The 26,567-nt window shown below is 45.8% G+C and overlaps 2 protein-coding genes across 5 annotated transcripts in view; both read right to left on the reverse strand.

Annotated features, from left to right (window-relative positions):
- Positions 1-11,939, reverse strand: part of ZNF496 (zinc finger protein 496) — a 44,677-nt gene extending 32,738 nt beyond the window's left edge. For 3 of the 4 annotated variants that reach the window (XM_043912474.1, XM_043912473.1, XM_043912477.1), the window contains exons 1-4: positions 11,823-11,939; positions 11,048-11,474; positions 10,444-10,627; positions 4,003-4,079 (exon numbers count right to left, since the gene is read on the reverse strand). In XM_043912474.1, the coding sequence (XP_043768409.1) occupies positions 4,003-4,079; positions 10,444-10,627; positions 11,048-11,437 (651 nt within the window). In that variant the 5' untranslated portion in view covers positions 11,438-11,474; positions 11,823-11,939. The remainder of the gene's footprint in view (positions 1-4,002; positions 4,080-10,443; positions 10,628-11,047; positions 11,475-11,822) is intronic. The other variant, XM_043912476.1, reaches the window with a different exon arrangement.
- Positions 11,940-13,603: 1,664 nt separating this feature from the next.
- On the reverse strand, positions 13,604-25,695 carry LOC122700754. Its single transcript, XM_043913812.1, is given in 5 exon segments — positions 13,604-13,781; positions 13,941-14,563; positions 14,719-14,763; positions 25,201-25,524; positions 25,527-25,695. Coding segments are annotated over 5 exon segments (1,242 nt in total). The 3' UTR covers positions 13,604-13,700.
- Positions 25,696-26,567: the final 872 nt, after the last annotated feature.

A 26,567-nucleotide genomic window follows, 5' to 3' on the forward strand; every position in this document is an offset into this window, starting at 1 on the left:
AGTAATCAAACTTGTATAGTACTAACAGAGAAAGAGACAAAGATCAATGGAACAGAATAGAGAACCTAGGAAAAGACTCACACAAATATGTTCAAGTTTTCTGACAAGGGAACAAAAGCAATCCAGTGGAGGAGAGGCAGCCTTTTCAACAGATGGCATTGGAGCAACTGGCAAAAAATATGAATCTTGACCTCAGTCTCACATTTACACAAAATTAGAGGTCATGGAGTTAAATGTAAATGGATCACAGATCATGGATTAAATGGACTCAACTGTAAAATGTGAAACTATCTCACTTTTAGGAAAAAATAGGAGAAAATCTTTGGGATCTAATACTAAGCAAAGAGTTCTTAGACTTTATACCAAAAGCCTGATACTTAAAAGGAAAAACTAACAACCTGGACTTAATCCAGATTTAACACTTTTGCTCTGTTAAAAACTCTGTTAAAGGGATGGAAAGACAAGTTTCAGAGTAAGAGGAAAAATCTGCAAAACACATATCCAGCAAAGGACAAGTATCTGGAATATATATTGAGTTCTTAAAACAATAGTAAAAAAGTAAATGGTCCAATTAGAACCACGGGCAAAAGTCATAAAGAAACATTTCACATAAGAGGATATTCAGACAGTGGAGAAGCATATGAAAAGATGTCCAACTTTATCAGCCATGAGGGAAATGCAAATTTAAACCACAGTGAGATATCACTTATTTGAATGGCTTTAAAAAAAAAGTAACAACAACAAACGGTGAGAGGATGTAGGCAGTGTAGTTTAGTCATACATAGCTCACAGGAATGCAAAATGGAACAGTTGCTCTTGAAAAGGAAGTTACTCTGGAAAATAAAAGCTTCCCTACAAAACTAAATATGCACTTCCCAGTCAACTTAACAACTGCATGCCTGAGCATTTATCCCAAAGAAATAAAGACTGACATTCACACAAAACCTGTATGCAAATATTCATAGCAGCTTTATGCAAAATGGCCCCTGTGGGGAGAGAGCAAATTAGCCAGGATGGCTGTGTTCAGGCTCTCTCACCCCACATTTTGTAAATAATGACTATTAACAGCTGAAATCATTTATAGCACTGCACATGCACTCATGAGGTACTCCCTTGGTCACGGGCTACTTTGTGGGGTATCCCTGTATGAGCTCACCATGAAAAACTCTGGCTGCTGCTACATTGGGGCTATGTTGGAAGAACATCATGATTATGTTATATGAGGTTATATTACAGCTTGTTATGGCTACATTACGATTACCTTGTGGCTGCTGCTATGGCTGCCACGCCAGCCAGGAGAGACGCTGTATTGTGGCTGCTATGCCAGCCAGGAGAGAATAAACATGTCTGTAGTTCCTACGGCTCCTCAAGTCTTCTTCTAGCCTCTCAGCTCGTGCCTTGCCTACCCTGAGTTCAGCGAACAGTGTGGACAGTGTGAAAAGCGAGACAATTGGCACTGTGAGCAGATTCAGCAAGACAGCCCCAACTAGAAACAACCAAGATGTCCTTCAATGGGTGACTGGTTAAACAAACTGTAGTATGGCCATACCAAGACATTGCACCCAGCGCTAAAAAAGGAACAGATTACTGATACATGCAAAACCCTGGCTGAAGCTCCACAGAATTATGCTGTAAATTCCCAAATGTTACATACTGTATGAATCCATTCATATAATTTTCTTGAAATGACAACATTACAGAGATATAAAACAAGTTAATAGTTGTCAGAGAAAGATGAGAGCATGGTGTAAAAGAGAAGTGAGTTTGGCTATAAAAGGCAAAATGAAGGATTCTCCAATGAAGCAAATGACCTGTATCTTGTATGTATCCATGTCAATTTGCTAGTTGTGACACTGTATATTTTCACAAGATGTTGCCATTTAAGAATTTCCCACAGTTTGTTATGATCCACACAGTCAAAGGCTTTAGCATAGTCAATGAAACAGAGGTAGACGTTTTTCTGGAATTCTCTTGCTTGTTCTATGATCCAATGGATGCTGGCAATTTTGTCTCTAGTTCCTCTGCCTTTTCTAAATCCAGCTTGTACATCTGGAAATTCTTGGTTCATGTACTGTTGAAGCCTAGCTTGAAGGATTTTGAGCATTACCTTACTAACATGTGAAATATGGGAGAAATATCAATAACCCAGATATGCAAATGACACCACCCTAATGGCAGAAAAGCACAAAGGAACTAAAGAGCCTCTTGATGAAGGTGAAAGAGGAGAGTGAAAAAGTTGGCTTAAAACTCAGCATTCAAAAAACTAAGATCATGGCATCCAATCTCATCACTTCATGGCAAATAGGGAAACAATGGAAACAATGACAGACTTTATTTTCCTGGGCTCCAAAGTCACTGTGGATGGTGACTGCAGCCAGGAAATGAAAAGACACTTGGTCCTTGAAAGGAAAGTTATGACAAACACAGACAGCATATTGAAAAGCAGAGACATCACTTTGGCGACAAAGTTCCGTATAGTCAAAGCTATGGTTTTCCCAGCAGTCATGTATGGATGGATGTGAGTTGGCCCATAAAGAAAGCTAAGTGCTGAAGAACTGATGCTTTCAAACTGTGGTGTGAGAAGACTCTTGAGAGTCTCAGACTGTAAGGAGATCAAACCAGTCAATCCTAAAGTTTTGAATATTCACTGGAAGGACTGATGCTGAAGCTGAAGCTCCAAAACTCCAGTCACCTGATGCGAAGATCGGACTCACTGGAAAAGACCCTGATGCTGGGAAAGACTGAGGGCAGGAGGAGAGGGGGTCGACAAGAGGATGAAACGGTTGGATGGCATCACTGACTCAATGGACAACAGTTTGAGCAAACTCCAGGAAATGGTGAAGGCAGGGAAGCCTGGCATGCTGCAGTCCACAGGGTCACAAAAAGTCAGACACCACTTAGTGACTGAACAATAACAAATATTACTTAGTATAAAAGTATAAGCAATCTGATACTTAGTATAAAAGTATAAGGGATCTCTTGTGAGTACAAGAGATTCAACTTCATGTAAATTGAACTATATGTGAATTTACAGTTACATAAAAAAATTTAAAATATATAAATTTCATGTGCACCCATGATCACAGAGCAGCATTACTCACAATAGCCAAAAGGTCAAAGCGACCTAAGTGTCCATCAATGAATGAACAGATAGACAAAATGCATTATATACATAGCAGGGAATACTATTCAGCCTTAAAAAGGAAGGAGATTCTGCACATGTTACTTCAAGGATGAACCTTGAGGTCATTATGCTTAATGAAATAAGCCAGTCATGAAAAGAAAAATGCTGTATGATTCCACTTACAGGAGCTATCTAGAGTAGTCAAGTCACAGAATAAGTAAAATGGTGGCTTCAAGAGGCTGGGGGGTATGAGGAATGGAGGGAGTTACTTAATTTGTGAGGAATTTCAACTTGGGCAGATGGAGAAGGAAATGACAACCCACTCCAGTATTCTTGCCTGGAGAATCCCATGGACAGAGGAGCCTGGCAGGCTACAGTCCACAGGATCGCAAGAGTCGGACATGACTTAGAGACTAAGCCACCACCACCACCAGATGGCAAAACACTAGAGATTGGCGCCACAACAATATCAATATGTTTAATATTACCGAACACTTAAAGACACTATATTAAAAATGGTTAAGATAGTATATTTTATGTTATGCCTATACTACCATATATTTTTTAAAACCAAAAAAAAAAAAAGGTTTTCATGATGGTGATTTCTAGTTCACTAGGCAGCAACTATCTTCAACAGAGTGATAAAACAACACTGAATATCAAAATATACATCTTTCTTTCACAAGATGCATATCAAAGCTCATTAGATATTAAGTTTACAGTATCTCCCTGTGTGTCACACTAATCAAAGATCTATCAATTTTTAATAAGAAATATGAGTTTCATCTCCTTTGGGTCATGTACATTCAACAGCCATCACAGTACATGATAGATACTGAAACACATGTGCTAAGCACATTGCTCCAGAAATCACTCACCGGGGGTAGCTGGAAGGTAGTCACCTGCTGTGCGTCCCTCAAACTCACTTCCTGAAGAATGGAAGTGTCTTGCAGGACTGAAAGAGATCAGAAAAGAATCCCATAAAAAATCTAAGTCTCTTTTCTCACCTGAAGAAAGAGGATCACCAGATGATGTACGTAAAAATCACTTGCAAACCATAAGGATTTCTATTGCTTTGCTTTCAGACATGTCAATGTGGGCTTTAACACGAAATGCCTGGGTTCCAGTTGGCTCTGCCACCAACCAGCTATGTGACTCCCATGTCCAGGGACCTCAGCTCTATCATCCATGATATGAGGGAAATAAAGGTTAAAACTCCAGAGTAAAAGGTCAGTAAGAGTTGTTGGCAACAGATTTTGTGGGACTCTAGTGTCATGTAAATTTATACATTTATAAGTTTATAAACTGCAAAGCTCCTTAAGGAAGCCTATCTTTCTTATCTCTATTAGATGTTCCTGGAAGAGTACTTAGCACAGTACCCTAACCACTAATCACACAAAAAATGCAGAGTGTAGCATTGGGATCATCTCCCTCTCCCTTATCCTGGGCTACAAAGAGCCTCTGCTATATTCTCATGTGATTTCTCTCCCCTGACAAGCTCCTGCTTGGGCTTCTGCAAGAAGTGAGTCATATACCTGGCTTATTGTGCAGTCATGTCAAATGACCTGTGTTTCAAAAAGTGCTCCTTTCATAGAATAAACTTGGAAGGATGAACTATCATCTCTCAGTTTAGAGAAAATTCAGGAGATTAACCCCAGCTCATAATGCAAAATCAGTACCAAATAGAAGCCAATGCTCCTCACCTTTCACACTTGGGATGCAAAGCTTTCTGCAAACAGGGGCAGGTGTGGTTACTTGGAACAAGAGCCTAAGACAGGAGCCAGCTTAGCCAGCAGTGACATTTGGGGAGCAGTTCCCTATGGGAGGCAGCCTCATCACCCTGCTGCCAGCAGCTCAGGGTTGGTGGGCATGGATTTGAGGAAGGGACTTTTAAAAAAAATAATTATTTATTTATTTGGCTGTGCCAGGTCTTAGCTGTGGCACTCTGGATCTTTTATCTTCGTTGCAGCACACTGGATCTTTAGTTGTGGCATGCAAACTCTTAGTTGCAGCATGTGGGATCTAGTTCCCTGACCAGGAATCAAACTTGAGCCACCTGCACTGTAAGCATAGAGTATAGAGCATAGAGCATAGGGACCCGGGAAGTCCCTTGAAGAAGGGATGTTTTAATTCTGCTCTCATACCTACCACCTTCTGAGGGATAAAACACAGCCCTACCCTACCTTTCAGCATGATAAATGAGCACATCAATACTTTGAGGATTACTTTGAAAAGCTTTCAGCCTCTAAATAAAAACTATATTTTGGGGAAAATCTTCAAGATTAACAACTATATGGTTTTTAATGGAAATTCTTCCCAGTGATCAATCACCTGAACATTTAAGGTATTGCTCATAGCTAACTCTCATCATACTTTCTTCGTCCATTTATTATTACTGCTCAGGGAAATGGCAGCTCTGACCCTTTTGACACACAGTAGCTGGCTTATCTCAGAACTCTACCCGGAAGTGAGCAGGCTGACACAGTTCCTTAAGACTCTCTCATAGCCCGTAGAACCTGTAGAACCCAGGCTGTTGGCACGGGCATGCATGCTGGGTAACTTCAGTCATGTCTGACTCTTTGCCACCTTATGGGCTATAGGCCACCAATCTCCTCTGTCCATGGGAATCTCCAGGCAAGAATATTGGGAGTGGGTTGCCATTTCCTCCTCCAGGGGATCTTCCCAACCCAGGGATTGAACCTGCATCTCTTGGGTCTCCTGCATTGGCAGGTGGGTTCTTTACTACTAGTGCCACCTGGGAAACATTTATTTGGGCAAATGGTTATTTCTCATGACTGTGGTTGTGGGCTAAATTGCATCTCTGCTGAATTCATATTAAAAGTCCCAACCCTCAATACCTCAGAATGGGAATATATTTGGACATAGGATTTTTCAAGCAGTAATTAAATTAAAATGAGGTAATGGGAGTGAACCCTAATCCAATATGCCTGATGCCCTCATAAGAAAAGGAGATTAAGACACAGACATACATAACGAAGACCATGTTAGGACACAGAAATGTCTGTTGTTTCAGCTGCCCAGTCTGTGGGACTGTATTATAGCAGCCCAAACAAACTAGCACATCTGTCTTGATTTTTAAGCAAGGAAAGGCTGGCATTTATTTGATTTGTATAAAAATCAGTGTAGTTTCACACATAAAGAAATGTAACTTTTCTACACTCTGAAGTTTACTACAGTAAGGACAACTTCTGTGAATCACCAAGAATGGATTTCTGGTCTCCTTATACTTTCTTCTGCCATCTGTAACTATAGTACAAAATGATGAGTCCACCCGAGCTAACCCTCACACCATACAGGTCACTTCCTTCAACCTGAGAGGACCAAATTTTTCCATGGTGATTACAACTAAAAATCATGGGCAGGGGACTTCGATGGTGGTCCAGTGTTTAAGACTCCATGCTCCCAATGTAGGGGTTCAGATTCAATCCCTGATTAGGGAACTAGATCCCACATGCTACATGGTGCAGCAAAAAAAAAAAAAAAAAAAAAATCTTAAACAAAAAAAACCCCTGGACTTTCCTGGTGGCTCAGTGGCAAAGAATCTGTCTGCCAATGTAGGAGACATAGGTTCAATCCCTGGTCTAGGAAGATTCCACAAGTCTCCAACTATTGAGCCTGTGCTCTAGAGTCTGGGAACTACAACTACTGAGCTCATGTGCTGCAATTACTGAAGCGCGTCTTGGGGTCTGGGCTCTGCATGAAAAGCCCATGTACCGCAACTGGAGAAAAACCCTCACAGCAACAAAGACCTGGCACAGACAAAAAGAAATAAGTAAAATTAAATTAAAAAACAAAAAACCCTAGGAGTTTGCATGCCACAACTAAGAGTGTGAACTCCACAGTGCAGCCAAAAAAAATTCATGGGCAACTCAGACCCCCTATTCAGTATTTTATGGGTAGCCAGGCATACCTCATTTTATTGCACTTTGCAGATATGTGTTTTAAAAAGTAAAGATTTCTGGCAACTCTGCATCAAAGCAATCCTACTGGTGCCATTTTCCCAACAGCATTGGCTTACTTCATGTTACTGTGTCACATTTTGAGAGTTCTCATAATATTTCAAACTTTTTCATTATTATCGTATTTGTCACAGTGACCTGTGATCAGTGATCTTTGATGTTACCACTGTAATTGTTTTCGGGTACCATAAACTATGCCCACATAAGACAGCAAATTTAACAGGTAAGTGTTGTGTGTGTTGTGCTGGCTCCCTCATTTCTCTCCTTCTTGGACCTCTATTTTGTGAGACACAACAATACTGAAATAAGGCCAATGAACAATCCTACAATAGCCTCTAAGTGTCCAAATGAAAGGAAGAGTCACATACCTCTCACATTAAAAGATTTAAAACAGTGAGGAAGGCATATCAAAAGCTGAAACAGACTGAGGGACTTCCCTTTTGTGGCCCAGTGACTAAGACTGCACTCCCAGTGCAGGGGGCCTGGGTTCAATCCCTGGTCAGGGAACTAGATCCCACATGTAGCAACTAAGAGTTTGCAAGCAGCAATTAAAGATTCTGCATGCCACCAGCCAAATAAATAAATACTAAAAATAAAAAAAAGCTGAGACAGGCTAAAAGCTAGGCCTCTTGCATCAAACAGCCAAGATGTGAATGCAAACAAAAAGTTATTGCAAGAAATTAAAAGTGCTACTCCAATGAACACACAAGAAAGTGCAATAGCCTTATTGCTGATACAGTGGAAGTTTTAGTGGTCTAGATAGATCAAACAAGCCACAACATTCCCTTAAGCCAAAACCTAATCCAGAACAAGGCCGTAGTTCTTTTTATTCTACAAAGGCTGAGAGAGGTAAAAGCCACAAATATAATGTTTGAAACTAGCAGATGCTGATTCACAAGGTTCAAGGAAGAAATCTCTTCTCCATAATATAAAAGTGCAAGGTGAAGCAACAAGTTATCCAGAAGGTCAAGTTAAGATCATTAACGATGCTGCCTACACTGCACAACAGATTTTCAGTGTGGATAAAGCAGCCTTATATTAGAAGATGCCACATAGGACTTTCATAGCTACAGAAAAGGCAATGCCTGGCTTCAAAGCTTTAAAGAACAGGCTGACTCTCTTGTTAGGCACTAATGCAGCTGGTGGCTGTAAGTTGAAACCAATGCACATTTACCATTCCCAAACTCCTAGGACCCTGAAGAATTATGCTAAAGCCACTCCGCCTGTGCTCTATAAATGGAACAAAGCCTAGATGACAGCACATCTGGTTACAACATGGTTCACTGAATATTTTAAGCCCCACTGTTGAGACTTACTGCTCAGAAAAAAAAGATTCCTTTCAAAACAGTACTGCTTTTTGAATAGTCACCCAAGAGATCTCTGATGGAGATGTACAAGATTAATGTTGTTTTCATGCCTACTAACACAACATCCATTCTGAAGCTCATAGATCAAAGAGTAGTTTCAAGTCTTATTATTTAAGGTAAGAAATACATTTCACAAAGCTATAGCTGCCATACACAGTGATTCTTCTGATGGATCTGGACAAAGTAAACTGAAAATCTCCTGGAAGGGAGTCACTGTTCTAGATGCCATTAAGAACATTCACGAGAACATTCCTGGTGGTCTAGCAGTTAGGGGGTTCCCACATAGCTTAGTCGGTAGAGAATCTGTAATGCAGGAGACCCGGGTTCTATCCCTGGATCGGGAAGATCCCCTGGAGAAGGAAATGGCAACCCATTCTAGTATTCTTGCCTGGAGAATCCCATGGACAGAGGAGTCTGGCAGGCTACAGTCCATGGGGTTGCAAGAGTTGGACACGACCTAGCGACTAAACCACCACTACCAGCGGTTAGGACTCAGCGCTTTCACTGCCAGGGCTCAGGTTCAACAGCTGGTTGGGGAACAAAGATCCCACAAGCCAGCATGGCCAGAAGAAAAAAAAACACTCATGGGAAGATACCAAAATATCAACATCAACACAACAGGAGTTTGAAAGAAGTTGACACCAATCCTCATGGATGACTTCGAGTGGTTCAAGGCTTGAGTGGAAGAAGAGATGGCAGATGCGGTAGAAACAGCAAAGAATCAGAATTAGAAGTGGAGCTTGAAGATGTGACTGAACTGCAAAAATCTTATGATAAAACTTGAAGAGTTGCTTCTTATGGATGAGTAGAGAAAGCAGTTTCTTGAAATGACATCTACTCCTGGTGAAGACGCTGTGAAGACTGGTGAAATGGCAACAAAAGCTTTAGAATATTACATGAACTCAATTGATACAGCAATGACAGTTTGAGAGGACTGATTCTATTTTAAAAAGAAAGAAGTTCTGTGGGTAAAATGCAATGAATCAGCATTATATACTATAGGAAAATCGTTCCTGAAAGGAATGATTCAATCGATGAGGCAAAAGTTAATTACCGTCTCATTTTAAGACACTGACAGTTACCCCAACCTTCAGCAACCTTCAGCAACTGCCATTTTGATGAGTCAGCAGCCACCAACACAGAGACACCAACAAGACCTTTCATCAGCAAAAAGATTTCAACTTGCTGAAGGCTCACACAATGGTTAACAATAAAATATTTTCAGTTAAAATAAGTACAATTTTTTGAGACATAAATGCTATTGTGCACGTAACAAACTACAGCGTAAATAAAAATTTCTTATGTACCGGAAAACCACAAGTTCAAGTCATTCACTTTATTGAGATTATCTCCACTGGACAGACTAGGACACTGAGGCTTGCAGAGTTTAGAAGCATGACCTGGGTCACAGCTGGAGGATTAAAAGCCAAGTGTATCTGCTGCCAAATCCAACTGCTTGTGGCCATTAGTGCACTTTGTTACAGACATGGCTAGCCACCATTCAAGCCGCAAGTCCTGGCGATATCACTCTGTTCCCTAGGAGGCATTTTTATATCTTCTTTCAACATTATAAAATCTTGAGAGCAGAAGTTATTTAGCTGAGAAAAGAGATGTTCAGAGAGATAAGAGGACATGGCTATACTCAGCTCCCCACGCAGGCCCTATTTGGACAGTGATGGTGCCCAGCTGTCTCCAAACCAACAAAACAAACTCAGAGATGCGCCCTCAAAGCAGCGACATGATGCAGCCTCAAAAAACACCTACTCACAGTAGAGGTCCCTCCGGGCAGCCCTGGCACCATGAAGAGGACACTCTCATGAGATTCTCATTGAATTGCTCTAGGGAAGGACCAGACCCTGAAAAAGGTTCAGAGCCACTCAGGGAGCAGGAGAGAACCAAAATGTCAAGAGCTACTTCCAAGCCCACAGGGCCAGGTACAAACGCCCCTCCCCCACTCCCATGGGCACCCTACCTGGGTCCCCGCTGAGCTGGCCTGAGAGCCTGCTTGGAAGCCCAGGGCTCTGAGCCAGAGCTATGGGCTGGGCATCCTGGCTCTTTGCAAGGTCACTGTGGGGCTCTGCTGGCAGCTGCTCTTGCTCTTGGTCTGGAGGGCTGTCCCCATCGTCAATCACCACAGGGTCTTCACAGTGCTTGAGCTGCAATCCCAGAGAGGGCTCTTTAGAGCTCGGTGGAGAAGTCCCTGGCCAGATGAGGACCAGCAATTGTGCCAGGGACTGGGCAAATTCCCCCCTCCCTGGGCCTGCTGACCATTAACTCAACCACTAGAAGCACAGACCCACCTTGTTCAGGGCTATAAAGAGGGATGACATAACCGTGTCACAAATTAGAGCCTTTTGGTAATGGAGTCTGCCTTTGGGGTTATCAAACTTCAACATGGACATAACGAAAGCACATGGCTCTAGATGGAATTCCTCATCCCTGGCCAGGGAATACGTGACTCCACCAAAGCATCAAAGCGCAAGGTGGCCACCCTCTCCACATCTGCTGCCCAGCCCCACTCTCTCCCTCTCCCTTCCCATTCTCCCAGCCAGCCTAGCCCAGCCCCCTCTGCTCACCCACTGCCAGGGTCTCCCCGGCTCTCGTTCCAGGGCCTCCACAGCGGACACAGCCTGATCACCACTCTCAGGTTCCTGGGCTCGCACCCAGCCCTGGACCTCCCGGGGCAGGATGGCCAAGAACTGTTCCAGCACCAGCAGCTCCAGGATTTGCTCCTTGGTGTGCCTTTCAGGTCGCAGCCAGCCCCGGCACAGGTCCCAGAGGCGGTGTAGGGCCTCCCGGGGGCCTGCAGCCTCCTGGTAGCAGAAACGTCGGAAGAGGCGGCGGGAGGACTCGGGACTGGGAAGCTCACCCTGGGAGGAAGGGTTCTCTCCCGGTGGGCTCCTCATTTTCCTGGGCTCCTCACTTTCCTTTGGAGCCAAGACTCGGGGGCACAGGGCTGTGGGCATGATGGGATTTGATGGGGGTCAGCAGCAGAAGACGACCCTATTTCCAAACAGAAATCACTGGCTTCAATGTTCTGGTCTCCTGTAGTAGTTTTTTGGGGGTGGTGATGGGAAAAGTGAAAAAGCCCACAGAGATCAGCCCTTGGGAGAAGCACCAGGATATGTGACAAGTGTCAGTGCAGATGATCCTTACACAAAGGCAGAAAAGGAACAACCCCATTCCCCAAAGCATCATTATATGATTTCCCTAACTGAGGACTGGATGAACAAGGCAGGCAGTCCAGGAGAAAAGCAGTGACATTTCAACGTGGCACTGGTGTTCCAAGCATCCCAGGAGACCAGTGGGGCCGCATGCAGGAGAGAGATGGTAATTAACACTCTGTGGTACCTTCGATGGCCAGGTCCTCCTGGAAGGGACCTGAAATGGACGAGCTGAGAAGGCCGCTATCTTGAGGCTTCAGAGTCAAAGTCACCGTCCTTGCCCTTGAGACCTTTACAAAACGAGCTGAAAAGACAAAGACAAACATGCACAGGAAAAGCCTTCAAAGCTGATCCAGGACAGGAAATTCACCCTGCTGGTAGTGAGGGCTATCAGAGTTAGACCAACACAGAGCAAGTCAGTCTTGCTCAGTGGAGTATGCACCAGGAAGCAGGGAAGAAAGCAGACAGCCCCGAAGACACCCACACAAAAGATGCGTGTGTGCAGGCTCAGTCGCTCTGCGATGCGATGGACTGTAGCCCGCTAGGCTCCTCTGTCCATGGGGATTCTCCAGGCAAGAATACTGGAGTGGGTTGCCATGCCCTTCTCCAGAGGATCTTCCAGACCCAGGGATCTAACCTGCATCTCCTGCACTACAAGCAGATTCTTTACTGCTGAACCACCAGGGAAGCCCCCAAACAAGAGATGAGGAGAGGCAAAAGAGGCACATCCTGAGTTTACTAGAGAAAAATAACACTAAGTATTTAAAAACACCAGTGTTTTAAAAGGTGCCTCCACCCAATTCACTGAAGTCTGAATAGTAAACTTCAGTATATATTTAAAGATATCTGGACCTACGACCTGGCCTCCACCCATCTTGCCTTCTTTTCTCTTGTCATCTTCAAACCACAATGAAGAAAACCACATACACCTCACAGACCTTCCCCAGGCAGGACAGAGGTGGGGCTGTCATGGCACAGTCTCCACATATGCAGAGAAGGGGCTCAGGAGCCCCTGCATCTCCTCAGTGAACAAATGCAGGGCGACCAGGTTGGATGCATGAGACAAGTGCTCAGGGGTGGTGCACTGGGAAGACCCAGAGGGATGGGATGGGGAGGGAGGTGGGAGGGATGATCGGGATGGGGAACACATGTAAATCCATGGCTGATTCATGTCAATGTATGGCAAAAACCACTACAATATTGTAAAGTAATTAGCCTCCAAATAATAAAAATAAATGGAAAAAAAAAACAAAACAAAACCACAAATGCAGGGCGACATCAGAGTAGCAGCCACTAAACCAGAGTAAGGGACCCAGGGAAAACGAATGGCAAATACGGTCCAACACGGTCCCCTCCCCCACCATCAGGCCTCTGAGATCCTTGGACGTGGTCCCTTGCCCTTAACACCCGGTTTAGGAGACTCCCCAGCATGCCAGCACACATTACAGTTTGCCCCACCACCGGATTTCCTCCAGTGTCTGCTCCTGTATCTGACACCCAATCTCAGCCCGACTCAACTCCACCTTCCCTGAACTCGGCCATCACACATCTCCAGGGCCTCTGGGTTCCTCAGGTCTGCACCCACCCTCAGTGCTCTAGGGCATCTGGCTCTGGGCTTAGTCCATCATCCCTAACAGAGAGCCGTGTTCCTGTCACCCTGGCACCGGCACGTAGGAAGCTCAGAAATGATGAGTGATGAATGAATTAACGTTGATTAATTCAAGAGGATCCAACAGGGGGCGGGGCGTACTTAAAAGCAGCTCTACGAGGAGGAACGGAGCTGGATGAGCTGAAAGGGAAGGGGATGGGCATACCGTATGCCAGGGAAAGGGGCAAGGTTTCCTTTGATCCAGATCTCTCCCTGTCCCCTCCCTATACACCCACACCCACCTCCACTCTAGCCAGCTCCCGGCTCCTCACCTCACAGCATGGAACTCCTTCTCAGCGTCTACCTCAAAGCCCTCCTGCGGCGGAAGTCTACGGCGGCAGCTCCTCATCCTTCCAGCCCGGTCTCCCGGGTGTCCTTCCTGAGGCGGGTTCTCTGCGAGGGCCACTCTGTCCCTGGCTAGCCAAGACCCCGTCTCCTGCTCATCCAGAAAACCACGGCTCCGCTTAAGAGGGAAGAAGTGGGATCAAATGCAGGCGCCTGGAAAACATTTGTGTCGTCTCATCCCCCTGCCCAGGGATTCAGCGCTCAGCTCTGGGAGGGGAGGCCGGAGCGCGCGGGGCTGGGAGCCAGGGGACCGAGGAACGCGCAGTGGCGCGCGCTGGCCGCAGAAGCCGGGGCCGCCCGGGCCGCACTCACCTCCTCTCCGAGTCCCAGTTGGCGGGCCGTACAGGCCTGACCGCCTCCGGAGCCCGCCGGACGCTGAGGAAAGGAAAGGCCGAAGCCCTCCGGCTCCCTCCCCTGGGACACTTCCTGCTCCGCTCTAGGACCGGGGAGGTCTCCGCATCTCAGTGGTTCTCTCCTCCGCCCCCCGGCCGAGGTGTGCGCTAGGGGTGACATTCGACACCCCCGGCCCGGCCCGGCCGGCGCGCCCCGCCCTGCCACGCCCCGCTTCGCGCGCGCCCGGGCCTCGGCGCCTGGCCGGGGGCTTTGTGGGTCCGCCACGCCGCCTCTGCCGGGCCTCCCCGCGGGCTTGCGCCGGGGGCGCGCGTCGACGCGGGGCGGGAGGCAGGGGCCTCGAAGGCGCGACGGGGACCGCGCCTGGAGGCGGGTGGCGGGGCAGAGAAGCGGGCCAGCGGGAGGGCTCGCGCGGGTGCGCCCGGCTGTGGGCCGCCGCTGGTGTGGGAAGGTTGGTCTTGGGGCTCCTCTCTTCTCTGTTCTCCCCCTTCGGACTCGTACAAGGGGCTTGTTTACTCCCAGAAGGGCCGATCCGGGAGCCGAGGCTGAATGCTGGAGTTGGGAGGGGGAGCGGAGGAAGGAGGCTGCGGCGCACCGCGGCCCGTTACATTTCAGAATCGCCGTGTGGCACCCCCACCCCACGCCCGCAGGCCCAACCTCCTTCCAGCCAAAACCCCTCCTCTACGCCCGGCCCGCGGCCGCTGGAGAGGCGAGGAAGGCTCGGGAAAGGAAGACTCACCTTCCTCTTCTATCCGCTGTCTGATGCCCAAGGTGTCAGCCCTGGCTTTCGGAGGATGTGCGGAGTTTCACAGCTACTCGTTACACGTCCCTTCTGGGCATCAGGACAACCCTGGGGAGCGCCCAGAGGGACTTCGGTCCGTCTTGGCCCCCAGTGGGTGGTCGGGGAGCTTATAGCTCCCTTCAGTGTAGGGTGTGGCTAGCTGTTCACACTGAGTCAGGGGAACGGGCTAATGGACTTTGACTTGAAGTCGAGTCGCAGCGAGGGCCAGGAAGAATTAGGGACTCTGGACGTCTAGACAGGGCTCCTTGCCGCTACACTATGCTGAACATGTAGCTCGAAGACAGAGAGGTCTTCCTGGGACCATCCTTAATCTTGCAGGTTCTGGAGCTTGGGAGAAAGCATGTCTGGGGGTCCTGAGCTGGGCTGATTGACACCAACACTTCCCTTTTTCATCTGCTGGGCACTGAAGTTGAACTTTCCCATAGAAGAAGGCAAAGGAATGTCTCCATCTGCTAAACAGGATGGGCTTCCCAGGTGGGAAAGAATTGGTAAAGAATCCGCCTGCCAATGCAAGAGCCAGTGCATATGCGGATTGGATCCCTGGGTCTGGAAGATCCCCTGGAGGAGGAAATGGCAACCCACTCCAGTATTCTTGCCATGACTGAGCATGCAGACAGAGTCTAGAGAGGATACACTACTGCAGATAACTGATGTCCGGTCAGATCGAGCAGAACAATACCAGTTCCCCTAAAGAAAGGAAGTGGCCTGGTTGAGCAGATGTGAAAGAGGTGGGTGGACCATGAAACTGGATTGATTGATTGATTGATTTTTTGGTGGTGCTGCATGTCGTGTGGGGTCCTAGTTCCCCAACCAGGGGTGGAACCTGAACCCTCTGAATTGGAAGCACAGAATCTAAACCACTGGACCACTAAGGTGGGGTCTGGAACTGGATTTCTTGGCATTGCTTTCCTTGTTTCAAGGACTTGGGAGCCTTTTGTTTCTTCCTCTAAATAACAAATAATCATTCCTGAGTAAGGGAGTTAACAGGGAGTCACCGTTTGGTGTTTGCTTGGATTCTGTGACTTTTGCAGGAGATAAAGCAAAGGAGTAAAATTCATTTTTGTGAACAGTGATTGGTCCCCCAAATGACAGCCAGGTGCAGGCAGGGTCTCCCATCTCCCTGGAACCTGCAGATACCAGTGGGAACTACCCGCTTCAGATTTAACTGGACTCAACAGAACTCACCTGCACCCGTTTCTCAGGAGCACCAGCCAGGCATCATGGCTTGGAGGAGAGGCAGGGGAGGAACCAAGGATTAGCCAAGGCAGGTCAGACTAAGGTGCTTTGGTAAATAGTGCAGCCTGCTCTAAATTCCAGATCCTATATGCCTGAGTTCCCAGCCCTGTGATCGGGTGGGTGAGGGAACTACCTGTTGAGTGTTGGTAATCTGAGCTCATAGTTCTGTCCACTGCAGTTCTAAAGCAGGTAAATTCAGAGCCCAGAAATCCCTAACTCAGCATCAGATCAGTCCTCACTGCCCTGTCCAGTTCCTTCCCCCGAACTGACACCTCTCTGTGAACTATCTCTTCAAAGCTTTGTGTTTATTTACTGCATTTTGCTCAGTACAGTGGTTATGAGTCAGAGCACCTAGGTTAAAACCTGCCTCATCAATTCCTAACCAGATGATCTTGGCTATACTTAACCTTTCTGTGCCTCAGTTTCCTCACCCAAAAAATGGATAATGCTGTCTACTTTACTGAATGTGTGGGGCCATTCAGTTATTTGACAAGTGTATACTGAGTACTCACTAGGCATTCATGGTGCTAGGTACTATTCCAGGTTCTCAGGGTGCATCTTTGAACACAATTGGCTGAGGGGATCGGTGAGAAGGGCAGGGCAAAATCAAAAACGTGATCTGCTATGTTTGATTCGCAGTGCAGAGGAAGAAGAACGCTTAGCAGTATCAGGTTATGGATGCTGGGGATGAGCTGGGGATGGTCACAGTATTAAGAAAGAGGTCAGGGCAGGTTCCACTGTGATGGTGACATCTGAGATGAGGGAGTTGATCAAGCTCAAGCATGGGTGAAAACAGGGTCCCAAGTGGAGGCCACCATGACAGCAAAGGCCCTAAACGTGTAGAAGCACAGGGAGGCAGTGAGTGAGTGAGGGCCATGGTGTGTCAGCTTGGGGTGGAGGTGGGGAGGCAACTGGAGACCGTGGGAAGGTGCTTTCTTTGACATCAAGTGGGATTATGACAGATACCACAAGTAAAGCAACAGAAAGAAAACCCTGAATGTAAATGCTACTCAAGGACCATTGATCCATCTCACAAGTAATGTTTCATTTGGTTTCTATTATGTCGCTGATTGTATGTATTTTTATAAAGTGCTTGCTGTGTGCCACCAGTTTTGTCAACCTTGGGGAGATCATAGTGGATAGATGATCCTGGCTTTTAGGAGCTAGAAGAGGAATCAGATGATAGATGGCATGAAAAAATAAAACAGGGTAAGAAGGAGCCTGCTAGGGTGGTTGGGTAGGACCTTCATAAGGTAACATTTGAGCAGAGAGCAGGTGGAGGGCAAATTGAACAGAAGTGTGCAAGAAGATCATTCCAGCAGAGGAACAGCGTATGCAAAGGTCATAAAGCAGGAGGCTTGTCCCCTGGCTAGAGAAAGGGGTAACTGGATGGAGTGACCATGGATTTTACACTTAGAAGTTTTCAAGTGAGGGCATGGCTTGATGGGACTTTAATTTTATTATTTTTAAAATTTTTATTTATATTTATATTTTTATAATATATAATATATATAATTATTTATAATTTTTATTAATTTTATTATTATCACTGTGCAGAGCAGATTGGATCTGGATGGAGGGAGGCAGAGGCTATTTTGAAGCAGCCACAGAAATGCAAGCAGGACATGGCCCATTCCAGAATCAGCTGGTGGAGGTGAGGCTGGTGAGCAGTAGTGGTTTCCTCCATGGTGTGCTACTGGGTGTTAAAGGAGTGAGAAATGTGTGTAGTTTTGGCCCCAGTTGGGTGATTGGAGAGTCTGCCTAGGAAACTGCAAAACAGTTTCTGGGAAGGGGTTGGGAGACAAAGATGGGTTTTGGACTTGCTAGGTCTGAAATGCTCAAGACAAATAGCTATGATGGTTCTGGGAGAAAGCCAAGACTAGAGGTGGAAATCTGTTGTCACAGCAAACAATAGGAGTTGAGATCCTAGCACAGACTCGGATGGGTAGAGGAGCTGTCTTAGAGGAGTTGAATGGGCCACACTAGCTTTGGAGACTAGAAAGAGAGGAGATCCAGAGGGGAAAAAGAGGAAAGGGGGAAGTGGGTAGGGGAAGGAGAAAGAGAGGGAGCAGCCACTATGAGGTGGAGAGAAGTCTGGGCAGTGCTGAGCCTTGGAATCCCATGCAGGCAAAGGTATTTTCAAGAAAGAGGGATAGTCATTGAGGATAAGTGCTGCTGCAAGATCAAATGAAATGAGGAAAAACCACTGATAAGAGCATTGACCCATAGTATTTGGTATACAGGCCCCCTAAGCAGAACGGAGGTGGTAGAGTGCTGGGATGGGGTAGTTTGGAGAGAGAAGGGAGGTGAGGGAGTGGAGACAGTGAGTAGAAAAAAGTAGCAGTAGCTGAGGGAGAATGGGTCCCATCTTAAAGATGAGAGAATTACAGTGTGTGGCTTAAAGGAAGGAGCGGCTGGGCAGGAGCCAGGAGGAGCAGAGAAGGGAGAAGAGGAGGCAAGGTGGTCTCTGGACCCTGAGCCTAACAGGGAGCAAGTGAGTGGAAGTCCATGGTGGACTTCTGAATACACAGACACTTCAGCAAAAGAAGAAGCAGGATGTGATGGTTTATTTTATGCATCAATTTGTCAAGGTCTTGGTGCCCAGTTATTTGATCACACAGAAGTCTCAAATTTGCTGTGAAGATACTTTTTGGCTGAGATTAACATTTAAATTAGTAGACTTTGCAATAAAACAGATTATCCTCCATAAATGAATGGGCTTCAATCAGTCTCTAAGTAAAGACCAAGGGAATTCCCTGGTGGTCCAGTGGTTAAAATAGCTCAGAGTTTTAACAATGTAGGGGGCATGAATTTGATCCTTGGTTGAGGAACCAAGATCACACATGCCGTGCAGCACCGCCAAAAGATTAAAACAAAAAAGAGTAAAGACTGAGGTTTACACACACACACACACACACACACACACACACACACACACATACACATGCACACTGTCCTCCTCCTATCCCACACTTAAGGAATTCTGCCTGCAAGCTGTGAGGTTTACACACACACACACACACACACACACACACACACACTGTCCTCCTCCTATCCCACACTTAAGGAATTCTGCCTGCAAGCTGTGAGGTTTACACACAGACACACACAGACACACAGACACACAGACACACACAGACACACACACACACACACACACACACACACACTGTCCTCCCCCTATCCCACACTTAAGGAATTCTGCCTGCAAGCTGCCTTCTGTCTTGAGCTGCAACATCTTCTCTTCCCTTGGTCTCTGATCTGCTGGCCTGCCCTGCACATTTTGGGCTTGCAAGCCTCCACAATTATGTGACCCAGTCTTGTGAAATAAACCAATCTGTTCCCTCCCCTCTTCATACACACACTCACACACACACACACACACACCTCTCCAGAGTTTTGTTTCTCTGGAGAACCCTGACTGACAGGAAGGAACAAGAGATAGTAGAGATGTGAGAGCAGGAGGAAGGCATGACACACTCACCTTGCAGAGTGGAAGGTGAATGGACTGTAGCAAAGGAAGCCATAGATTACGCCAAACATGGAAAGTGAACTTTGTACTGTAAAGTACCACATATAGCTTTCTTAAAAATGCTGTTGCTACAAACAGAAGGGCAGCAATTACATCTTCCCCTGGGGAGAAGGTCATCATTCCACAGGATATACTTGTGGATGAATGACAAATACAGGTGTATAAAATGTGCCTGCCACCTTGTTGTCTGATTCCTGGACCAGCCACATCTGGCTTACTTGAGAGCTCATTAGAAATAGAACCCTCCTGTCCCAAACACAGTCTGAATCGTTAACCAAATACTAGTACTAGACTTTCTAGTTACTTGCAGTTTGTTTTGTTTTGTTTTTTGGCTGAGTTGAATGGCATGTGGGCTCTTAGTTCCCTGACCAGGGATCGAGCCCATGCCCCTTGTAGTGAAAGCTTCACTTCCACTTCCACCAGGGAAGTCCAGCTCTTTGCAGTTTGAGAAGCTCTGTTGTAAAGGAGTCAGCATGGTTCTGGGCAGAGTAGATGCTCAACAAACTATAGCAGTCCTGAGACTAACAGTACTGAACATTATGACTTATTCATAGACTTCTAGGAAGCAAGGATAATAGCATTCTGACCTGGTACCCCAATATCCATCAGAGGTTATGGCTGATAAAAAGGGCTCTGAGAATCCACTGAATGAAGAAATTTGGCTTGATTAATTTTCTTGCCATACAGGCCTCCCAGCTGTCACATGAAGGCTGCTCATCTATTTTTATATTTTGTTTTGTTTTGTTCCTTTTGCCAAAGTCAATAAGACTTTGAGAACTACACAAAGACCAACATAACCAACTATTCAAGGGCTCCAATGAAAGCACCTAAAATAACCCAGTTGTTCACTGGAAAAAGGTGCCAAGGATGGAGGAGAAGGAGGGTGTTAGGGAAGTAGGGGTCACTTGCACTTTGGATGCTCTTTAAAGGTGGGCTCAGGACAGGTGGGATTAACTAAGGATCATGAGTTTTCGGGAGGCGAGGGTGACTTAATGGAATAGTCACACAAGAGTGTAGCAAGCAGATCTGGGGTGTGGGTGGTAAGAAAATAAAAGTCACTCCAAGATGGGTGCATTGTGGCATTTCACAGTTGCAGCAAAACCTTAGGAAAACCATGTTTCCTGTGAACACATAGATGTTTTACTGTGTCTGTCTTTCCTGCCTGTTTTTTCTTTTTAAAAATTTATTTATTTTGGCTGTGCTTGTCCTTCATTGCTGTGCACAGGCTTTCTCTAGTTGCAGCGAGTGAGGGCTTCTCTTTAGTTGCTGTGTGCAGGCTTCTCATTGCAATGGCTTTGTGCCTTGCAGAGCACAGGTTCTGGGCAAGCAAGCTTCAGTAGTTGTGGCTCGCAGGCTCTAGAGCTCACTCTTGGGCTTAGTTGTCCTGAGGCAGGTTCCCAGAGTGGGGATCGAACTTGTGTCTTCTGCACTGGCAAGTGGATTCTAAACCACTGTATCATGAAGGAAGTCCTCCTGCCTGTTTTCTATATCCACTCTGATTTTCAGTTTTGTCCTGGATAGTCTTTGACTCTTTATGGAGGGAATCAGCCCTGGTCATGGCAGTTCATTGAGTGTTCCCCTTCATTCTGTCTGTTCCTTAAGTGAGGTGAATCCCAGGATCCTGGAATTGTAGGAAGCTGAAGCTCAGGGAGAGAAAACTGGTCAAGGATCCCAGATGTGTGGGGGTCAGGGTGGGGAAGGCAGATATCATGCACAATATGTTCGGCATATGCTAGGCTTACCATCTGCATTTTATCACTTAATGCACACTGGAATCCCAGGAAGCTGGAGCTCTAAGGGCCACATGAAGAGCTTGGAGTCTGTCCTGTAGGACAGAAGTGTTCACTACATGTTGGATCCCACACTCTGAAGTGTGTCCTGATTCCCTTCTCAGAGCACAGAACCTATGCCAGCCCTTCCACCTCCATCTAGCCTTCCTATTCAAGTGTGGTTTAAGTCACATAACCATGGAGTACCTATATCTTAGGTATTTTTTCTCAGTCAGTCTCAGGAACAGGGAAATCTTATTTCTGTTCCCTTGCTCTGCAGGTTGCTTAGATGCTGGGAGGCAGTGGATAAGTTTCTCCACTCATATATAATGATACAATACCTGGGTCACATGGATCAAACAAAATTTTTTGTATAAGTACTCCAGTGACAGGGGCTTCTGCAGTGGCTCAGTCCTAAAGAATCCACCTGCAGTGCAGGATTTGTAGGAGATGTGAGTTCGATCCCTGGGTAGGGAAGATCCCCGGGAGGAGGGCATGGTAACCCACTCCAGTACTCTTGCCTGGAGAATCCCATGGACAGAGGAGCCTGGCGGGCTACAGTTCATAGGTTTGCAAAGAGTCAGACATGACTGACTTAGCACACACACACGCACCCCAGCACAGAGCCGGGGATACTTAGGAGGTATTTATACGTCATAGTGCCCCTTTCCTCCTCAGTTAGCTGTACTTGAACTTTTAAACTTCTTAGTGTTCAACACCTGTAATTATAGTGCATCTCAGTTTGTGTTTCTGCTACTGAACACCCAGATGGTAGTCACTATGTATTTTTGCTCCAGACATAGAGAATTCTGAATTCTGAGTCCTTATTCCTCAGACACTCTGAGTGCTTTCACTAAATCTTTTAAACATAGCATGATCTATTTCAGGAATTTCCTGACACTCTCTAGCTACTGACCCTTCTAATTTTGCCAGTCTCCCTTCAGCCCCATTCTCTCAAGCTCAGTTCATTTCACGTGCAGATAGGGATGGCAGTGAGAGTCCTGTAATGGGTTGAAATGTATCCCACAAAATGATATACTTAAATCCTAATCTCTTATTACTGTGGAAGTAGCCTTATTTGGAAATAGGATCTTTGCAGTTGTGAACAAGTTATGACAAGGTCATACTGAATTAAGAGTGAGCTTGAAGTCCAATGATGGGTTCCTTATAAGTAGGTCATATGAAGATAGACAACAGGTTGAAGACCATGTGACCATGAAGGCAGAGATAGGAGTAGGCCAGGAATGCCAGGGGTTGCTGGTAATCACCAGATGCTAAGAGAAAGCAAGGAAGGATTCTTCCCTAGAGTGTGGTTCTGCCGTGTCTTGATTTCACACTCTGGCCTCCAGAACTGTGAGAGAAGAAATTCCTGTTGTTTTAGGTTGCCCAGTCTGTGCAATTTGTTATGGCAGACCTAAGAAATTAACACAGGCCTGGGTACTTCCCTTGTGGCCCAGTGGCTAAGACTCCATGTTCCCAATGCAAGGGGCCTGGGTTTGAGTCCTGGTTAGGGAATTAGACCCCGCATGCCGCAACTAAGACCTTATACAGCCAAATAAATAAATATTAAAAAACAAAACAAAACAAAAAACCACAGGCCTTGACCCACCCACCCTCACACACCCACTAATTTGTCCTACAATAAGAACACTTGTCACAGTCCTACTTCTGCTTGTTTATGATTATTTCCAGGCTTGCTCATAGTCTCTTGTAGATAAATTTGAGACCCCGCATTGAAACTTAAAAGTTATCAGCTTCTCTCTGCCTTTTACCTCCCAGGCCTACCTAACTGGTTAAAACTGACAGTTAAACTGGTTAAAACCCCATTCATCTTCTCTTTTGCATTCTGGTTGTTTTTGTTGAGGTCATCTCCTTGGAATACTGAGATAATTGCCAGCACATATGCTATCCTAATCACTCTCCTCTTTGAGTTCATTCAATTTATCATTTACTGGGTGTCAACTCAGAGCAGCCTGGCTCAAGGGTGAGCAAACGGAGCTTCTTCTGGAAGATGGGAAAACCTCATTGGCACAATAGAAAGATGAAATAAATGAGTGAATGACCATTATGCAAAATACTTGTTATTTGGAGGGAATTGTGTGACCAACCTGCAGATGAGGTGAGAGGCTAAAGAATTTGGGTTTCACTCTGTAAATCATTTCTCATGATTTTTTTGCCTGCAGCCCAAAGATACATAAATCATAATTCACGCTGATAATTTCTGCTCTATTCTATAATGCAGAAAAAAGGCTGGAGTGTTTGCAGATTCTCTCTTCAGCCAAACTCTACCCAGGTTTCCCTGAGCATTTTTCCAACTAGACCTGACTTTCAGGCCTCCATTCCTGCTCTACATTGTCCGACTTTAGGAGGAATCCTGCTCAGTCAGTTTAACCAGGAGCCCCCACCCTCAAGATTTCTGATTACCCTTGAAATCTCTGATCAGGTTGCTCATCCTCCCCACCATCCCTCAGGTGATATCTGATCACCTTGGCCTGCCTTCAGCAAGAATCCCCTTAGGTCAGATTGCTTTATCCTGAATGCCCCTTTACTCCTAAGGTTTTCCCTTGGTAATATGCTATCCACTGACCTTGCTCCTTGGCTATGAATTTCCACCTTTCCTTTTTGCCTTTGGAGTTGAGCCCAATCACTCTCTCCATTGCAAAATCCCACTTCGGTGGTCTGTACACCTATCCCAGTAGTCCCCTGAATAAAGACTGCCTTATTGTGCTTTATATGGTGTTATGAATAATTTTTCTTTAATACTATTATAGGCTCTAATGGGTCTTTTAACACAGTAGAGTGTTAATGAAGGGTTCTCCTTAGGCTAAGGGAATTGTGATGTGTACCAGAGTTCAGTTAAGTATTTTGGGAAAACCCAGGAGAGAGATATGTGGGCTGCTGGCTTACTGACTTGACACGAAAACAGACAGTTGTTAGTGAGTATGGGAGTTGAAGGCCAGAAAGTCAGCTGCCCTGTAACTGTAATTGAATCCAGTCTCTGATGAGGGGTCTTGTATGTCTCAGTCACCATTAGATTGTGGAAAGGCATTGTCAGGTAAAAATTCTCTCCCAGAACTGTAGAAAGTCTGGGAACCAAAAACTCTCATCTTGTAGTAACTTGCTGAGAAATAGCACCTAAAGCCTGTGTTGTGGGTTTTGGGAATAAAGGTCTGGCTCCTAAACCTCATGACAAATAGTAATAGCCAGAATTCTGAATTGTAAGGTGGGCCCTGGGTCTGGCTCATGCTGGTAACCTTCCTGGAGACTCCCCAGCTGTGTCAGAAGGGAGGCTACTGGGGCTTAACAGATGAGACAGATGTACTGTCTATAACCAACTTGATGCGAACACAGCTGTCTTCCTCTGTGGCCTGAATGATCCAGGTCTCCCATGGATCTAGAAACTAGATCTAGAAACTAGACTGGATCTAGTCCAGTCTCCCAGGACTAGAAACAAATAGTCTAAATGTTACTTTGTATTCTTATTTTCTTTCTTTACATTATTTAGTCTAGTTGGAGGGTTATCCTTAGTCTCACTTAAAAAAAAAAATCTGCCTTTAGCCTCACAGTTACTTGATATAATTGCTTGTTCTTTTTGTTGTTGTTGTTAGGAAAATATTTATGGTTTTATTGTACCATGAGACATTGAAACATCTGAACAAATCAGTATCTGGGTAATGAGGCTTTCTCCTTCACTTTTATGGGTTACTAAAGCAACTTGTCAGCAGATTTTCAAAAAAAGAAAAAAAGACAACCTTTTGTATTACTTAAGTCATTCCAAGGTATACGAGGGTACAACACAAACTTCTATCAGATGCAGCTAGTCCAGGATCCAAACATCACGCGAAACAGCTCACTAGAGCAGCACCCTGCACCCATTCCCACCGTGGCCCTGCTTATTTGTTGATGTTAGGAGCCTCTGGAGGAATGTGGACAGTTGAATAGTAAGTGGAGGAGGAAGAAGGAGGAAATAGCATGAATGCCTGGCTGGGAGGGTTCCGCCCAAGTTGTGCAGGGCAAGCCTGAACATGTCATTGGTACAAATCCAAGCAACCCTGATGCTCTTTGATAGGAACATCTGGTGGAACTGCATGATGGGGTCTTCATTGGCCTTGAGCTGGCCCACGACTGTGCTGATGATGCAACTATCCGGCCTGGGCTGACGGTCCTGAGCCGTGATGCTGTGCTGGGTTTTCTGGAATGGAAGCTAGGCAATATCTCCACAATGGCAGCTTTCCCTTGGAATTGCTGTCCTTCCCATGTGAAGCATGAGACGTCGGAATAAACTGCTCCTAGTTGGCTTCTATCGTTATCAAATAACTGGTAGTAATGTTGAATGAAGCTGGAGCCAATCTGCTCCCAAACTGGCTTGTCTCCCATTCTGGAGCATCACCCAGCCTCACTGAGACCCAAGAAGCTGGCACAATGGCGGCAGCAACCCAACTTGGTCTGCCTGTTTTGTTTTAAAATTTACTTAGTCCACTAGTCCAGAGTTAATACCCCGATAAATCCTCAGAAGTTATCCAGCATCAAACTTCTTAACTGAGTTGAAAACAAAGCCTGGAAAAGTTAACAGGGTATTTAAGGAATTTCCAGGGACTCAACAAGTTCATCTGACCTCTGATTTCTGGGACTCTTTACAGGGACTGCTGCCTGGTCTGTTATAACAGAGCCTTTCGGTTGCTGGAGGCTGGACAATCCACGCTCTTGGCCTTCTTTTCTGTTCTCCACTGGACCCTCCCACCTTTCATAATTCCTCCTTGTTGTTGTTCAGTTGCTAAGTCATGTCTGACTCTTTGAGACCCCATGAGTTGAAGGAAGGGAACCCCTTTTTCAGGGCCCAAGAGTGGGCTCTTGTCTAACACTCAGAAATGAATTGTCTGAGAAATGAATTGTCACATAAGCTGACAAAGCAAAAGATGTTTATTAAGAAGAGGTGCCCATGCAAAGAGGAGTAGGGTAAGAGAACCCAGGAGAACTGCTCTGCCACATGGCTTGTAGTTTCAGGTTATATGGTGATAGGATTAGTTTCCAAGTTTTCTCTGGCGAATCACTCTGACTAAGGGTCCTTCCTGGTGGGTCAAGCATTGCTCAACCAAAATGGATGCCAGTGAGGATTCTGGGGGGTAGTAGGACATGGGGAGAAACATCAATAACCTCAGATATGCAGATGACACCACCCTTACGGCAGAAAGTGAAGAACTAAAGAGCCTCTTGATGAAAGTGAAAGAGTGAAAAAGCTGGCTTAAAAC

The sequence above is a fragment of the Cervus elaphus genome, chromosome 9 (genome assembly GCF_910594005.1).
Source record: "Cervus elaphus chromosome 9, mCerEla1.1, whole genome shotgun sequence".
NCBI classification, from domain to species: domain Eukaryota; kingdom Metazoa; phylum Chordata; class Mammalia; order Artiodactyla; family Cervidae; genus Cervus; species Cervus elaphus.